Source organism: Miniopterus natalensis, chromosome 12 (genome assembly GCF_054644295.1).
Source record: "Miniopterus natalensis isolate mMinNat1 chromosome 12, mMinNat1.hap1, whole genome shotgun sequence".
NCBI lineage: Eukaryota > Metazoa > Chordata > Mammalia > Chiroptera > Miniopteridae > Miniopterus > Miniopterus natalensis.
Window position 1 is genome coordinate 66,888,175 of NC_142092.1, and position 18,847 is coordinate 66,907,021.

Genomic DNA, 18,847 nt, shown 5'->3' on the forward strand with positions numbered 1-18,847 from the left:
CACTCTAAAAACTTTCTAGGTGGCTTTTCTGCTTCCCTGACCCCAATCCATTCTTCAAGGCTGCCCTCTGGATAAATCCTCTTAGAATACCTGTTTAATTATGTCATCTCGGGCTAATGGCTCTTGGAAAGCTTCCCAATAAATCCCAAATTCTTTACCAACATTGACGCAGATCCCTCAGCATGCCTAGCATTTGAGTATGCCATGATTCTAACAAATAAAATGATATCACATTCAGAAGACCTACTGCCTTCTTAACTTTTCATCAAAAATCCCTACTTCCTGTCATCATGCCCTGAGAGAAGAACTAGTGGTGCATATTAATCTCAGTTAGGACTTGATTGTTAATTGGGGTCTTGCCACATGGAGCCTGTGCATTCATTCTCACAATCCTTAACATCTATCTCACCAATCTTTCTCCCCACAGACTCTGGGAGGTCCAGTAGGCAGCAATTGTGCCAGATTCATTTCTGGGTTGTAAGTACAAAGTACAAGGCCTAGAATATAGTGTGGGCTTGGGAAATGAATAACTCCAAGTCTTTAGCAGCTGACACTAAAGGTAAAGTGATGGGTGAAGGGTGGGTAGTAGAGCCACAAGCATCACTCACCCTTCCGGTTCATCCCCATCTGGAGGCATTTGAGCAGTCGGCAGTACTGGCACCTGTTCCTCTGCTTCCGAGACATGACACAGTTCTTGTCACGGCTGCACCGATACACCCGCTTGTTGCAAATGCTCCGCTTGAAAAACCCTTTGCAGCCCTCACAGGAGATGATTCCATAGTGCAAGCCTGTGGCGCGGTCTCCACAAATGAGACAGGTTCGTTGTTCAGCCCGATCATCTGGAACAGAAACTGAACATATTCAAGTTAGAATACAGTGGGAATAATGGCTTTAAGCCTGCAGTTCTAAAATAAACAACCCTGCTCTGGGCAGATCAAGAACATTACCCTCTCCAGAATAACTGGCAAACAGAGGGCATCTTTAGAATCCTTGTCCTAGGAACAGACCCCTGCATTTACCTGCAGATACCACAAATAAAGTGTATCAGTAAAAAGAACTTGTGTCCCTCTCCCTGGATTTCATCATCATTTGGACAAGTATCCAAGTTCCTCTCCCTTAGCTTCCTCGGACACAGCTCATCACTTTTACCCTTTGCTACACAGTCTTCGAAACCTCAGGAACAATCTTTCTCTCTCTCTTTTTTCTTTTAATCCTCACCCAAGGATATTTTTTTCATTGTTTTTGAGAGAGAGTGGAAGGGAGAGGGAGAGAGAGAGAGAGAGAGAGAGAGACATACTGATTGGATGCCTCCCGCATACACCTCAACTGGGGCTGTGAATCAACCCTGCAGCCAAGGTATGTGCCCTTGGCTGGAATCGAATCGGGACCCTCAGTCTGCAGGCCAATGGTCTAATCACTGAGCAAACCAGCTAGGGCTTTTTTTTCTTCCCCCTCCCACTGATCCCATCCATCCCGCATCTACCCCCAGCCTAGGCCTTCTCCACACTATTGTCTATGTCTGTGGGTTATGCATATAAGTTCTTTGATTAATCTCTCCCCACCCACTCCTCCACCCCCCCACCCCACCCCCCCGCTTCCCTGTGAGATTTGTCAGTCTGTTCCATGCTTCTATGTCTCTGGATCTATTTTGTTAGGAACAATCTTTAGAATTTTCTAAAAATCAGAAATTATTCTAGTACAGGTAACAGGAACTATCGCATTAAATTTTATTCCTTCAAATTTTAACACTCTTGCTGAGACAGAGAAGGGTAGATACAGAACTTGGTTGGGGTCTCTCCGGACACAATTCTGAGGCAGAAATGTCAAATTCAAAAGAAATAATGAAAATGATGAATAAAGCAGCTGACATGGTTGGCCTAGAAAATTAATAACAATCTGTAACAGGTACAGAGGCCTAGCAACATCTCTTCAGAGCACCACTGAAATGTGTCTGCTCAAATAAGTGGACATTCCATCTCTACGCTATTTAGCAGGAATAATAAGTAAACGAGAACAAAGATATTTATAAACAAATCTGTTCACCAATCTGACCAGAATTTTACAATACTTAAAATACTTGTTTTATAAAAGTGGAAGGACTCATTAGTTATAACTAACCAAGGTTACATTGCAGGTTAAATCTCAATCAAAGAGATTATTAACAGCAACATCTGACACCATAACTGCTACAGAGAAGATGCTCATCTTATTGAATGAATGAGCAATAAATGAATAAAATGGTAAGTGGAGGGCTTTCTAAATTATAAGTCATAACCCACAGTATCATGACCAGTGTTTTTGGAATAAAACAGAAAATATCAAAGTGTATTACCTGTAGTAAGGATAAAAAATTGTGAAACTTTTCTTTCAATTACGTCATTGTGCACTTGTGTGACGGTATATACGTGTGTGGTGGAGTACTAAATCACAACGAAGGATGAATCACTGACTTGTGGTTAAGAAACACTGGGCTTGAACTGCAGCTCTGCCACATCCTAGTTTTGTAACCATGGACACATGACTCAATTCCCTAAGTCTCACTATCAACTAAAAAACAGAGATAATATTAGTATACACCTCACAAAGTTACTAGGGAATAAATGATATAGACATACAATGATAACAGCTAACACATACCTGGAGCTTATGTAACAAGCTTTGTTCTATATGTGTTACATATAATAATTCACTCATTCCTCATAAATCTATGAATATTGCTATTATCTCAATTTTGCAGATGGAAAACCTAAGGTACACATAGGTTACAAAATATGTCCAAGGTGCCATAGCTAGTAGGCAGCAGTGCCAGAATTCAAGAGAGACAATTTTGCCAGAATCTGAGATCTTTATACCTAATAAAATACCTTAATAAAATACCTAATAAAATACCTAATATGTAGTAAATATACAATAAATGTTAGTTGTGCTATTGTTATTAAAAATAGGTTTTCTGTAAGATTAGAACCTAATAAAAATTTGCAACTTTATGAAACGTTCTGAAAAGTATTTTGTTTCAACAAAAATTCATCTTAAACAAAAGCAATAAATAGTGCTTTAATTTTAAAAACAGGTGTTGATAAAATTCAACATTATTATTCAACACTTTGCAAACTGAAATAGAAAAAAAAAAACCACTTGTTTAATAACGATAAAGATTATCTAAAGAAACCTATACCAAATATCACACTTAATGGTGAAATGCTTTTTTTTTTTTAGAAAAAAGCTTTCATTTTGACATTGGAAGATAAGGATGGCCCATTATCAACACCTTCATCCAACATTATACTGGAGGTTCTAGCCAGCAGAGTAAAATAAGAAATATACAAAAACTAAACATATTTTTATACTACCCAGAAACAAATGAATTTTTAAAAGATGTCATTTACAATAGCATCAAAAGACATAAAATAGTGAGGATGCAATCTAATAAAGACATAAGATATCTACAGGTAAATTGTAATACACTTATTTTATACAATATTTCTAAGATAAACTGAGGAAGACTTCAGTAAATGGAAAGACATTATGCTCACAGATTGGAAGTCATTACTGTAAAGATACAGATTCAGTAAAATCCCATTCAAAATCTCAACAGGGTGTGTGTGTCTAACCTGACAAGCTAATGCTAAAATGTATATGGAAATGAAAAGAACAAACATAGCACCAATGCTTAAAAACAAGACTTGATCTACTGTATATCAATATCCATTTTCTTTCTTTCTTTCTTTCTTTCTTTCTTTCTTTCTTTCTTTCTTTCTTTCTTTCTTTCTTTCTTTCTTTCTTCATAATATATCTTTATTGATTTCAGAGAGAGGAAAGGAGAGGGGGAGAGAGAGACAGAAACATCAATGATGAGAGATTCATTCATTGATCGAGCCCGCAACCGGGCATGTGCCCTGACCGGGAATCAAACCCCGATCGCCTGGATCCTAGGTCGACGCTCAACTGCTGAGCCACGACTGGCCGGGCTCAATATCCATTTTAAAGCAGTAATAATTAAAATACATTTTATTGGCTCAAGGATAGACAAATAGACCCAAGGAACTGAATGGAGAATCCAACAACATAATCATGTATATTCTTCAACACTGCTATAGACAGCGTAATTCAGACAGTGGAATACAATACAGCAATAAATATATTTGAACTACTGCAACAACAAAGATGACTCAAACAAACAACGTTAGGTAAAAGAAGTCAGAAAAAATACTATAGGATTCCACTTATAGTAAATAAGTTAAGACAAAACAAAACAAACAACAAAAAACAAGCACAGAGGGGAAAGAAACACATAGTGAGGAAAGTGCTGGAGTGGAAAGGAGCTTTTAGATACTGGCAATGTTCTATTTCTTGACTTGGGTGGTGCTAGCTTTCTATTAATCCATTAAAAAGTACACTTGTGTTTTATGTACTTTTCTGTATGTGTTATATTTCACAATAAAAAGGTTAAAAACAAAAGCTAGCAGGGCACTTCAGGAAAGGGAAATGACATCAGCAATGTTTGAGGGAGCTGCACAGGATATTATCTATTATAGTTAAGTAGTGAAATCTTATGGAAGAATGGTCAGAGATGAGTCTAGAAAGCTACTTTGGAATAGACTGCAATAGAATTTACCCTAGTGATAAAAAGCTACTGAGATTTTTAAATAGAAATGTCTGGATCAAAGTGAGATTAAGAGTATTAATCTCATAATAATATGCAGATGGATAGCATGGGCCATCTAGATTCCAGAGGGGGATGGAGGGGAGCAGGCGACATGAAAGTGTCAAAAATAAACTTGGAGATTCTAAATCAAGGTGGTTATGAAAAATGTGGTATCACTAATAGAAAAGTTGAAAAGCAACAGCTGAGAGACAAAAATCAATGGCTTTAGTTCAAGAGAGGATGATGGGTGAGTCAAGCAGAAATATTCCACAGAAAGTTATTTAGGAGGCAACGGTTAAGGCCTGAGTGAAGGATTTGGGAGTCATCAACACATGGGAGAGTTGAAACAATGGCAAATACTCCAAGGAGGAAGATGTGTGGAAAAGCAGCAGCAGGATGAAACCTGAAACAGCAAAGGGAAGGTAAGAGGTTAGGGAAGGAAAGTGAGATGAAATGATCAAAGAAATAGGTAAAAGATAAATCCATGACTATGAGAAACCTAAGGAACAAAAGGATTTTAAAGAGCACTGTCAAATGCAATGCAAGTCAAAAGTGTGAGGAATAAGAAAAGGCTCAAAGATCAGTACTGAGAGGCATTTCAGGAACTGGTTAGAACAAATATCACACTGAGTGAAAAACAGGTGAGTGGTAGAGAAATAAAATTTGTATTTTATTGAGTAGTATTGTTCCATTTGAGTGGAACATTTTGTAGGGAGAAGCAACAGATTTAAGGAGGTGCTTATTATTATTTTTTAACTAGGAGAGATTCATATGTATTTAAAGAAGATAAACATAAGAACAATGGCTTTTAGGGAGAATGAACTATAATCCAGATATACTTTCAAAATAAAAACTTGCTTGAAAAGTACAAAAAGTTCAACATTTTAATTTTTCTTATGTATTTATTTTTATTAAGAATCAGATAAAGCTACTTGCCCAGGGTGAGAAAAGTAAAGTGATTCACCCAGGGTCACATAGTAAATCAGCCAGTGATGGAGCTGTTTCAACCTTACTACTTTTCCAAAGACAAACTTCCCATAATACCAAACTACCTCCTATTATGGGGTGGGGTGCAGGAAGAGAATGGTATGAACAAAAATTCAGCCTCAGTGCTGCTTTTTTTGTTGTTGTTGTTGTTTTGTTTTAGCCAAAGAAACACGCGTCACAACAAAATCTGTGAAAACAAAGAACCAAAGGCATTCATTCTTACCATCATGTGAGTGAACACTAAGTACCTTCATATTAATGACCAGTTCTACTTTTAATTCGGTTAAACACAGACCAAAACCTGTAACCACAACACCTCTTATTCTCGTACCTGGACTCAGCCCTGCTGTTAACAAAAATACCTCCCCCACCCCAAGAGCATTTTTTACCATTCCAAGGGCTTAGGTTACACAAGTTACATTTGGAAACTGATTTTTATCAAAACCTGCTTTTCAGACTGTGATGAAGGCCAGATTTAGGAAATGGAGAGTACAGCTGCTCACTCGACCAAAATTATATTGACATTTAAGGCAATCTGGAACTTGCCTGGCTAAACGGTATTTAAAACAAAGGGGATCTGTTTCAACTGGATTACTGGTTCCAACTCCCTGATCAGCTGCACATTCTAAGTACTGACTCCAATCAGTTTCACAAGTTGCCACCACCTGAAGTGAAGGCAAAGGCCTCAGGTAGTGTGGCAGAATTGAAATTAGAAATAGGTACCCTCCAAATTTCATTTGCAAACACAGAATTTAAACAGAAGTAAATAAAATCATGAGATTTCTCCTCTATTCACAAACTTCTCCTCCTCCGCTACATAATATCACTATAAAAATCCATTTCCAGAGGCCACACATGAGTTCCTTAGGGGACATTTCTAAAAGATGGCTTCGGTTGAATGGAAACATGTGAGCAAATCACAAGACTAGTGTGAACTGAATGATTGGGAGTTATCTTTACAGATCACTGAATAAAAGATGAAGAAAGATAAAAGAATAGGTTGCTGTCATTAACTGCTTAGGCCTGCAAACAAAGATGAAATGGTTCACAAATTACAATTAGCTGGAGCCACAGGAAATGAATGGGGGGGGGGGGGGAGATTCTATCCTATCACTCAACAGGTGGGGGCAAGAAAATAGAAATTCAGACTGCAGTCCCTGGTTCCTTCCTGTCTCTTATATGTAGGAATCTCTGAATTAAGAATCAAGTTTCTATTTGCAATGAAAAGTTTTCATATTCATGCATTTAGGTTTTCCAGTTGGAGGAAAGAACCTGCAATCTGTGGTTTGTCCTATTTGGATTATTGGGAAGAGGAAAAAGAGAGCTGGTTGACTGGTTGAGTCTGAGGAGTCTTCTTTGAAAAAAATAAATACAGGTATTTAATCATTACTAGACAGCTTGGACCCACATGCCATAATTCTAAACAAATAAGTATTTTTGAAGTTGGAAGTATAGACACTGATTCCCTAATAAATATTACTTCTTGCTTTGATCATCTCTTGACATTTATTCACTGATAACTATTTGAGGGTTCCTCTGTGTCCTTCGTGTACCTCACAATACTGGTGAGGATTCAGCGAGGCTTCTGAGCTCAGGCTGGTCATTTTTCTGTATCAAAAAGTAAAATAGTAAGTATAGTGATTTTTATTAATACCAAAATTTCTTTTATTTTTTAGTTACTTTTAAATACTTATACTCTTCTGCGCCAGTTTTGAGACATACTTGATATACAGCACTGTATAAGTTTAAGGTGCACAGCATAATGGCTTCACTTAATATACTGTGAAATGATTAGCACAAGTATAATGATGAAAAGGATGAGCTATAAAGTCAAACTGAGTTCAAATCTCTGCTTTTCCATTTATTAAATGCATGGCCGTGCTGTCTCAGTTCCCTCATCTGTAAAATGTGGATAACAATAGCAAATAGCACAAGGTTGCTGTGAGAACTGAGTTAATACATGTAACGTCCTTAGTGCTGAGAAAAGAATTAATATATGTGAAGTCCCTAGCACATGGTAAATGCTCAATAAATCTGAGCTATTATTATTACTATTATCATATCATAACCATTTTGTCTCAGGATATCCATCACTAAAATGAGGACAGTGATTCCCCCTGAAGAGTTTCTATGAGGACTAAATAGAAATGTATGAGAACATGCCCCATATATTCTAAAGTTTAGGGTGACTAGGAAGATGGGTGGTAATTCACCAGAGTGAGCTTCTAACTCTTGCATGCCTGGGACTTACTGGGTTTGCCTAACAGGTACAGAAAAACACCTTCTATAGCAGCTTAACATATCTGACTCTCCTCAGGAGCCTGATTGCTCCCCTTCACATCTATCTATGGTTTTGGAGATTGCTGATTGGGTTAGAGAACCAAAATTTTATTTATTGACCTTTAGTAGTAAATTATCCTTCATGGCTTTTGTTTGTTTTTACTGTAATTTTTACTGCTTTTACTGTAATTATAAATTCAAAAGCAAAAACAACCCCAGCTTTGCATCCCCGTTAGTCACTATTTTAACTACGACAATCTTTCTGAGCTTCAGTTTCCTCATCTATAAAAATAAAAACATTAATCTTACAGGATTGTTGTGAAAATGAAAAGATTAAAATATGTAAAAGATTTGTAATGTATTAGAAATGAAGATGTGGATCAATAAATGTAGTTGTACTTTATTTTTTTTTGTTTTCCCTAGGAGTTTATTTGGGTAGACCAGGGGACAGGGAGTCCCTGCATCTAAAGGAAGGTGTTGGGCCTCTTGGTTGGTGAAGCATGGCTTGTGTTGGGCGATGAAGGATCTGGTGGGGCAGCGGGGACTTTTATCTTGGAATTGTAAAACTGCTTGACTGCCAGTCCGCAGAGACCTTCTCCACCTTCATGATTCGGACTGAGTGGATGCTGGCACAGTGCCGGGCTCCCACGTCTTGGCAGCACTGGGTAACGGCACCTGCCGTGGTCAGGCCAATACTCCTCGTACATGCTGTGGGTACCACGTGGAAGTTGTAGCACAGCCAGATGCCAAAGTTCTTCATCCAAAGGAGGTATTTTTCGAGGATCTTCCCACAGCAGATGATTTCCCCTGAAGATTTCTTCATTGTCTTCAGCTGAGACACAAAGTACCAGAAACGGGACTTGGAGGTGACATGGTTAGGTGCAAAGATGTGCATGTGGTAGAGCGGTGGTGTGTGGCACTTGGGGGTGGGCAGGCAGCACCCTACCACTTGTACTCCCGCAGCATGCTCAAGGCCTTCATAGCATTCTCTCCGCATCTGCTGCCACCCACAAAAGGTGTAGTTGTATTTTCTTATGATTATGGTTATTATTTGTCTACCAAGGGCCATAGCTCTTTTTAGAAATATCTTCCATGAATGAGTTTAATTTACAGGCCTCTATCAGAGAGGTGAAAATCCACACACTGCAATTATACCAAACAGCTAAACTAGAGTTGTCAAAATATCCTTTAGGAACTACATATACACAAAATTGTCTTTGGGTTTATTCCAAAGAGACTCCCAGGGACTTTCATTAGTGTACCTTCCACCTGTCAAAATCTTGTGCTTCCATCATCAGACACTCAATTAGAAGTTGATCTGGCTACTGAAGGTTTCAATGATAAGAATATTACTGACTTTGAGGGTTGATGTATTTGTTATGTATCTCAGTCATGTGTGATTTCTTTGGTTACTTGGTTTTGGATTATGAAGTCATTAAATTTCAGAGCCAGAGAGGCCTTAAGAAACGCACTAGTTTGTCATCCTCACTTTACAGATGAAGAAACTGAGGTCTAGAGAATTAAAGTCACTTGCACATGTTTGCGTAAGCAACCTCTACATTACAGCTGCCTCTGCATTCCATTTGGCCTTTAATGACCTACCTGTCTATAATACTCAATGGTTGTTATTCTGGATCACATGGATTTGCAAACCAAACTCTATTCTAGTAAATTGATGACTCCGTAGAAATTGAGACTACTGTGGATTCACCATGAGTGTTAAGATGTTCAAGGCAACTTTCTGAAATTTTAGTATCAGAACATAATATAGATGGGCCCTCAGAATCCCAATATAGCTTTCATCCTGAAATCCTTAAAATATACAGTCACATGCCATTTAAAGACAGGGATACACTTCTGAGAAATGCACCATTAGGTGATTTCATCGTTGTGTGAACACTGTAGAGTGCACTTACACATACCTAGACGGTATAGCCCACCACACATCTACGTTGTACGGTACAGCCTATTGCCTCTAGGTACAAGGCCTGTACAACATGTTACCATACAAACGTGATTAAATCAAGCACAAGAGAAAAAGATGCAATCAAGAGATTTAGTAAACACGAGATACCGGAGGCTGCTGCCACAATAACACAAGTAAACTTTTTTTTAATAAGAAAGAGTACACTCTAAAATAACAATAAAAAGTAAAGTAAATACATAAACCAATAACATTATTATTTATTATCATTATTGTCTTATGTACATAACCACATGGGCTACACTTTCCTAGGACTGGCAGCACGGCAGGTCTGTTTACATCAGCAGCACCACAAGTACGTCATGCACCGCACCACGCGTTTCCCTCTTTATTTTTAATCGTCATCCAGGGATATATTTTTCCCAAAGCTTTTCAGAGACAGTGGAAGGGAGAGAGAGAGGAACATCGATGTGGAAGAAACACATCAGTAGGTTGCCTCCCAAATGTGCCCCAAACAGGCTGGGGACTGAGCCTGCAACCGAGGTATGTGCCCTCGGCCAGAATTGAACCTGGGACCCTTTAGTCCACAGGCTGAGGCTCTAACCACTGAGCCAAACCGGCCAGGGCTGCAACACGACATTTTAATGTCCAGGACATCACCACACGATAAGAATTTCCTAGTTCCATTACAATGTTATAGGAACACCACCCATCAGATATGATTATCTCAGTAAAAGCATAAACAACTTGCCCTAGAAAACCAAAAGTAACTTTTAGTCTAAACTACTGAAAAAATCTAGGTAAGCCATAAAGACACTATTTCTTCATTCATTAAAAAAAAACCCATACAGATTCAATCTCAAGTTTGGAGCAGCCCCAGAGCACAGGTGGCCCCTAGGCACAGTGTATAACTTACAACCATCTAACTAAGGCCTCTCCCTCTGGCACTCCGTAACAAGGTTAAGGAAGGCTCCTGCAGTTCCCCCTTAATCCAGCACCAGTGTCCAGCCCTCTAGCTCTGAGGCGGACTGTGTTCCTTCAGGCAAAGTACACTAACCTCTGCAACATATCTGCAAAGGAAGGGCTAACAGGAATGTGAAGAGGGCTCTCTTCTACGGCCATTCACAGGCTGAAGCTCTCTCTAGGGGTTCCCTTGCATGGAGAATCAACCAATCTTTCTGTTTTATGAGCCTTATAACTTAGCCCATATCCTGTTCAGGTTGTTTTATACTGTCATGCCTTTGTTTATGCATCTCCTTCTGCCTGGGAGAGCCTTTCCCACTTTACCAGCCTGACAAACACCAACCGATCTCTCATGATGCCTTCCTGGTTAAAGCCTAACCTGACAGCTCAAACAGAAATGAGCACTTGTACCTGTGCACAAACTCTGTACCCTCCAGGATTGCTAACACTGTGCCTCCAACACTTTGTTACCTTTATCTATTTATCTCACTCTACTAGTCTGTATGCCACACAGTCTATATCCCTAATGTAAACTAAGCAAAGAGCAACCACTAGTGAATGTCAGTTGAATGAGTAGTGTAGCTTCTCTACTTGCAAATCAAAGCACACAATTTATAAGAGCTCTAGACAACAAACTAGTGGGCCAGCCCAGAAACCCTGTGTCAATGCTCAAAACTTAGTACTCAACTCCTTAGGTCCCTGCCCAGTTCTAAAGTCCTGGTGAAAGAGAGATCAATTAGCGTGCTTTAAGTGAAACCATATGTTTTATGAGAGTGGAAAATGTAGCTGCCACAATGCCTTAGCAAAATTTTCTCCAGAATTTTTATCAGATTTAGTTGAATGGGCCCAGAATACAGACATGTACATTAATGGAGATCCGCACCCTACTGTGCCAAGGGAGAATTAATTTCTACGCATTAAGTGCTTTTGTAACTACATCCATGTATAAAACAATGTTCAGAATTTAAGTACTGGAGTCTTTCTGCATTCATCACTAAGACCACAAATTATGACATGTGAACAGTGCATATGAGCATTACACTCTGTTTTACTAACATAGCCGTCAGAACCTAAGGACTCTGCTTCCCTGAGGCACTGAATCAATACTTTCATAAAACCAGCACTCCTTCCCCTGCTCCTCAGGACTCCCTCAACTTCATCATTCTCTTTACTATGAAGAATTTTGTAGAAAAAAAGAACAAAGAAACTGAGTCCAAATATTTTTCCACATCTGACATAACTTTTCATGGGAAAACTACTCTATGGTGGGTATTTTTTCTCTAGTACAATATTGGTAATCTCATGGCAAGAGTTTTAGTGTACATGATTCCTAAAGGCATGTGGGGGTTAGAGCAGAGGTGCCAAGGGAGAATTAATTTCTACGCATTAAAAAAAAACCTAGAATCCTAACGGTACAGCGTGATGGTCAGTTTCTTAAAGTACCATTTTAATACAGGATATGGTTAAAACAATGGTTGGTTGGACTATACCCAGTGACAGGGAAAGACACTAATTGTGGCACATCATTACCTCACCTCTATCTTGCCCTCATCAAATAAAGGAGGTGACAGTGGTAGATTTTCTTGTCAGCAGCAATTAACAACTATCTCACGGCAAACTTAAAAAACAAAAACTATGACTGAATATGAGAGTATGTGCATGTAAACATACTCTTACAATAATGACAATAGCCAAGACTTCCGGACTAGTGCCAAGCCCTTCATTTATATATCTCTTTCCAAACTGACCCATGTGCACATTTTGTGATTAAATGGCCACTGTGATGGTGTTTACTTTTTTTTCCTTTTTAATGTCCAAAACATACATTTGTTGTACAGCAGTAATTTAATAAACTGTAATTGACATTTAATAAGTTATCTATAATTTAGCTTCTTCGAAAAGCAAAGCTAGATTGCTGTAGCCATCACACTGAGGGCACATGCTGAAACCTCACCAACAGAAAACTTTTTGCTAACAGAAACAGACATGATGTTTAAAAGTCTCTCCACACCTATGCCAATGGCACTCTGGGACTCTAATTTTACTATATTAGGAAAAAATATTTAAATATTCTATTGTGCAACCATACATCGGAAGAACAAAAACAGTTTAAGAAATGCCTGACAAACTTAGTAAAAAAATAAATAAATATAGGGCTCCACAGTGAAAACAAATCCCACTGCCAGTTTTTTGGGTTTTTTTAAAACTTAACAATACTTTATTTGAAATGCAGAATTCTAAAATCAGCTAATGTGTCTAGTTTAAATGTCCACTGGCAGTTTTGAATAATGCTTTGGCAACCAGATGTTCCTCCTTTCCCTGCAATTACACTAAAAAAATCTGGGCTTTAGGTGATGAATAGTTAGTATCTGTTAAGCAACGTTAAAATTATTTTTCCCTCTTTGTGGAGCTGCAGTTCAGGTAAGGAATTATGTCTGATTCACCTCTGTTCTCAGGGCTTAGAACACAGGAAATGCTCAATTAATGTTGGCTACATGAATTATAATTTTATACACAGAGATCGGAATAATAAGGGAGGCTGAAGACTCAAAAGGTAAGTAGAGCAAGATTACCCTGCTAACAGTTTTCCCGCCTTTACCATTTCACAGTAAAGCTTCTGAGAAGGGGCTTTTAAGCATGGCCATGGCAATTGTCTTGGCATCTATATTTATCTACCGAAACACATGGAAGGAGATATGAATAACATGACTATCCTTCTCCTGATTATGATTTAACCTGTGTGTTCACTTAGAGCCCATCCCCTCTCCTCCCTCACCCAATCAACACAATTATAAAAAAACCCTCTTAGGAAAAAAGCCACAAATTTGGCAGGGACCCACTAGTTATTTTCATCAGCCAGGAATAGCACTGCTCAAACAGCTCGCCTCACTAGTCGGGCAGCATTTTCAGGATAAATTTCCAAAGGGCCCACTGAATAGAGGCATCGTTCCCTAGGGAAGTTTCTACTCGGTATATAAACAGCAACAGCCACAAGATCACCCAAGAATCCTTTCCTTCCTAATCTCCCTAACCTGCTACTCTAAAACTCATTTCAATTTCAAGGCATGTAAGCATGTGTTGGGCACTATGACAGAGGTTCTCTTATTTAATTCCTATAGTAACCCTGAGAGATTGGTATTAATATCCCGTCGTACACATGAGGAAATTGAGGCTCACAGAGGTTAAGTGACTTGGCCAAGTGACAGAGTCAGGCTGCTCAGATTCTTTCCCCAACACTGGGAATCCTATAGCCAAGTTTTTATGAGCCATCTGGGCTGCAGGGGACAAGTCCTTACCAAACAGCCCAAGAGATCTGCTCAGAGGCCATGGACGCAGCAGCAGGGTTTATTTTTGGTTTGGTTTAGTTTGAATGGCTAAAAATCCTATAGGAATTCTGACTGGCCCCAATGACAATCTACCAAGGCCCACCAGCCAGTCGACTCCTGACCTTCCATGCTTCTCATCCTAATTAATGCAAGGTCCTTGGATCACAGTGTGAGCAGCAAGACCCTGTTAGAGTTAGCAATGACCTTTACATCTATCAGGCTTTTCAAAATATGTAAAACAGCTGTGCATTGGGAACGCCCCCAAACTCTCAACTTTAAAATATGTAAGAGTAGATGCATTTTTCCTAATTATGGTATTTTTACTAAGTCTTTGGGACATGATTTTTATGTCTAAAAAATATTTGAAGAGTGGCTAGTTTTCAATTTCCTAAGCAATCCACTGAAGCATGTAAAAAGAAGATGCTTACAAATGAACTGATTTCCTTGGCTTAAAAAGAAAACCCAGTAGCAGAGAAGAGAGAAGAGAATGATCTGAAAAAATTTGGGGGAAGGGAGAATGTTTGGCTTCCTTACTTGGGCCTCTGATATCCTTTTGTTCTCCCACCTCATTGTATTAAGGATGCTAAATCAAACATGATTGCAGTGATGTTTGTGTGTGAAAATGACAAAAGCAATGGGCTAAAAATCCCAACCTCATCTTGAACCCTGAAGACTTTTATGGCTTTTCCTTCACTAGGCCCTCCCCCTAAAGCCCATTAAAGACCACATTGTTCAAAAGGGTCATGGTAGGTTTCAAACCCCATTTTAATACAATGTAAATGGTAACTGAACTTACAAGTTTTGTTAGTAATATTTGTATCTCTCTGGAAAATGCCCATTAAAAGAACTGCTCCCTCGGTTTAAATATTAATGCAGAATTATAATATGTCTGAGAGGCAAAACAATGGTATTAAGGAGGTGTTGTCTGTGATTTAGACTTTCCTCTTATACACCGTTTTTCCCTAGCAAAAGGGTATAGGTTAGAGGTGGGTTAAAAATATCCACATGATCTTGTGAAGTGTCTAAGTATTCTCTTGAGCCTCAAAATTGTCTAAAAGAATATGTCAGGTCTCCATTCAAGAAGCATAAAATGAATTAAACTTAGGGCTCATTTCAAATGCAGGTCTTCCTCCCCCTTTATTCCATTTGTATTTTTGTAAGTCACATTATCCACCCCCCCACCCCCACCCCACCCCAGTTTGTTTTTGCATTTATTCCTGGAGGATTTCAAATTGGGAGAAGGATTTTAGAGGCTCTTTATAATTCCATTTTCCACAGCTGTTACCATCAGTTGTCACCAATACTTTGGGGGTTTAGTGGGAGAGAGGCAGCAATGACTCCATTACTCTTTCCAACTGTCATAAAGAATTTGCATCATAAAAGTACCTACTGAATTACTGCCTTAGTCTGCTGAAAAAGGGTACAGTAAAACAGGAATGTTACAGTTGGGCTTGGGAAAGAGGATTTGGAAAAATGAAAATCTGGGCTGGAGTAAAAGAACAACAAACATGTTAGCGCTTTTCAAATCATAATTTCACTGGTGGAACTGCTCACTTTCCCAAGCTCAGGTATCTCTGTTTAACACAAATATAATATGCATTAAATGTGGCATGATATCACAACTTAAATCCATTTAAAAATAAGACCTATGATTTCTGTATATTTCTTGGCTATAAGTCTGGTTTAAAGGCTCTCAAAATAACACACCAAGAGCATCTGTTTAGCTCAGCTGAACTTCCAAGAACCAATACCAGCTGTTGGGGGAGGGATTTCAAACATGTGTTACTCAAATCCTAAACAAGTTTTGTTTTTTTTCATTCCCTTAATGATGCCTCCAACACCAATAGAGTAAAGCAAACGTTAGAATAAAAAAGAAAGAAGGGAAGGGGAAAAAAAGAAAGAGAGAGAAAGAAGAAAAGAAAGAAGGAAAGAAAGGAAGGAAAAAGATTACTCAATGCTTTGATGCATGGACTAAGACCAAAATGATCACCCTCTTCAGTTCAATACAATATTAGCATGAAGACAAAAGGTATTTAAAAATCAATTTGGAGTTATTTCTAGTGTGAAATGCCTGATCCTAGCAAGCTGAGGAATGAGAATATTCTTAACATTAAAAGGGCATTCTTAAGTATTGTTTCTCCCCTTAGAGCAATCTGATTTTCACAAGGAATTCATTTGGTGGCATTGTTTCGGTTTTAGGTGTCTGCTCTGCCAGGCAGGAGCTGTGCACACGGGCTGCATCTATCTTGAAGTGTGCACAATGGCCTCTCTTGCGGCTTGCTCTCTGTTATTGATCCTTACAGATGCTCCAAGGCCCTTCCCCCACCTTTCTCCAAATCCCAACCCCCATTCTGAAAGATAGCTTAAGAAATAAGACTTCCTGCCTAGCGACTGGCAGGGCTGAAAGACCAGATTGTATGACTCCACAGATCAGGCCTGCCACAGTGAAAGCTTGAATAGAGTTAACCCTCTGTGAACTAAAACAAAACATTTGTATGCCCAGCTGTGACAAAGGTTAATTTAAATGGACAAGGGCCCAATATCTAAAACCAAGCAATGCTTTTTTACAGTAGCATTTTCACTGGTCTCTTTTGTAAGTAGTTTGATTTTGCTTTTTAAGCTTCCAGAGACCTCCTTCAGCTGGAATAATTCATTTTGCTTTATTCGAAATTTTGTGTGAAAGATTCAGGTGAAAATTTTAAAATTCATTTCCTTGTTTTATAGAAGTTCTTGTTTTAGTACCATACATTATTTTCTGACATTGAACAGCTAAGAAAAAGAAAAGTTTCAATAATTAAATAAGCACTGAGGGAGAACTTTCTGTTCAAACCTTTTTTCTCTTTCAGAACTTGTGGGCTATATATCACTAAGAGATTCAATTTGGCTAAAGGAAAGAAAAAGTCAAATTCTCCAGAGCTGTCCTTCCAAACTCATGTCACCACTGCTCTGGTATCTCTGGCTACACTTAAACTCCTATTCCAATAGATCCAGAGCAAATCTTACTTCTTAAACTACTCCTTTCTGGACAAGCTAGTATATTCAGAATGTTTAACAAAGAATTTCTGTGTGAAATGGGAGAAGAGGAGAAGCTGTTCAAGATTAAAAAATAACAGGTCTTGCATGTAATTGATACTTTCTACAAACTTTGTTTTTATAATTTACAGTAAAAACCAATGAAGTAATTCTGATATATATATAAAGTGTTACTATAAATAAGAATGTTATAAAAGGGGGGGTCCTACCCCACTTCCCTAGTTTGTACATCCTCGGAGTGAGAATGAAACTGCAAAGCTGCCTGCCTACAGCAGATGTTAGCCATGCTGCAAGGGGCTGGGAAGCTTTCTCGGGATGAGCTGTTTCATAGGTTAATGCTCTAGAAATTTACCAACTACCTCAAGGAGTCTGACACTCTTCTGGCTATAGCTCAGCAGTACTTGTCTATAAGAAACCAAACTCTTGGCAAACTCTTAGGCTCCATACTTTATAAACACAGCAAACAAATACAGCGTATCTTTAATACTAAGATTCACCTTAGCTGTTTCTTTAGCTATATATGTCTTTCCTGGCCCAAATATAAAGGTGTAGGGCACTCGCACACAAGTAGGAGCCTATCTCCAAATATATGAACTGCAACACTAACTAGGGGCTATTAATGAGAGAAAGCAAGAATATTTACTTTTAAAAACAACCCACTTTAAAAGAAATTAGCAATGGCTTAGTCTTATGCCCAAATTGCAAAGTATCTAAGTTACCCAAAGAAAATGAGGTTGCCTTATCAACAGCCTCATGATCTCAATACTATCTATAATTAACAGCACTAAATAAAGGCTTTGGCAGAAAGGATGAACTGGATTAAGGAATTTAAAATATAAACAAATTCTGTCAAGAGGTAAACGGGGCAATTTTTTAAAATGTAAACTTAAGGAATGTGACGTAAAATGAAGTTTAAGATTTTTTCAAGGCACTATAAAATTTAAATTGTTTTTCCTTTTTTTCCTGCTTTTTCTCTTAAAAACATCAACCACAACCACCAGTTCACTACAGTTTCCCTCGATTTTCTCTATTCCAAACATTTATAGCCAGTTGCTATGTACATGAAAACTTGTTGGCTGAATTCTGCCAAAACACAAAAGAGGAGTGGACTGCCTCCCTCCTCCCTCAAAGCTACTATTTGCTTTAAACCTTCAAAGAATTTCTAAACCTTAGATTTGGTCCCAGTCTCAAGGAGTCAGTTCCCTTACCTTCCCATGTCTCCATTTCATGCTTCTTGGAGTTTGTTGAGAAGACTTATTGCAGCCATGAAGAAACAGATTACAGGACAAGTCCAGCTTGATGACCACCCTTCCGACACTTGGCCAATTTCTCTCTCTTAGCAGGGACTACGACAGTCATCCTCACAGGTCAGTTTACAAGCCGGTCATGTGATTAGAAAGTTCAGGCGCTAAGGTCACAACGTGTATGGAGTTCGTTTATTACCAAAGGTTATCTAAGTAGAACTGATAGACTTATTTTCTTTAGTTAACAATACTGCCTAGCATGGCTCTCTGAAAACTATAATGGAAATATTTAATGGGAAATATTCTTCTGATGTTCTTTAAACTGAGATTCTAAAATTAAAAGGGAACATTTTATTTTAGAAGGACCTGGTTTTCATTTAAATTTTAAAAGTTCTAATATGAGGGATTTTTTCCCCTCCCCTTCTTTCTTTCAAGAATTATTCTA

General features: G+C 38.4%; 1 protein-coding gene and 1 pseudogene across 1 annotated transcript in view; both read right to left on the reverse strand.

Moving 5' to 3' along the window:
* The window catches only part of NR6A1 (nuclear receptor subfamily 6 group A member 1), a 163,194-nt gene that overhangs the window by 33,165 nt on the left and 111,182 nt on the right, over nt 1–18,847 (reverse strand). Inside the window, exon 3 of the mRNA XM_087822906.1 lies at nt 609–851. Coding sequence (XP_087679032.1) covers nt 609–851 — 243 coding nt within the window. The remainder of the gene's footprint in view (nt 1–608; nt 852–18,847) is intronic.
* LOC107535539 (large ribosomal subunit protein eL20 pseudogene) lies at nt 8,377–8,893 on the reverse strand (annotated as a pseudogene).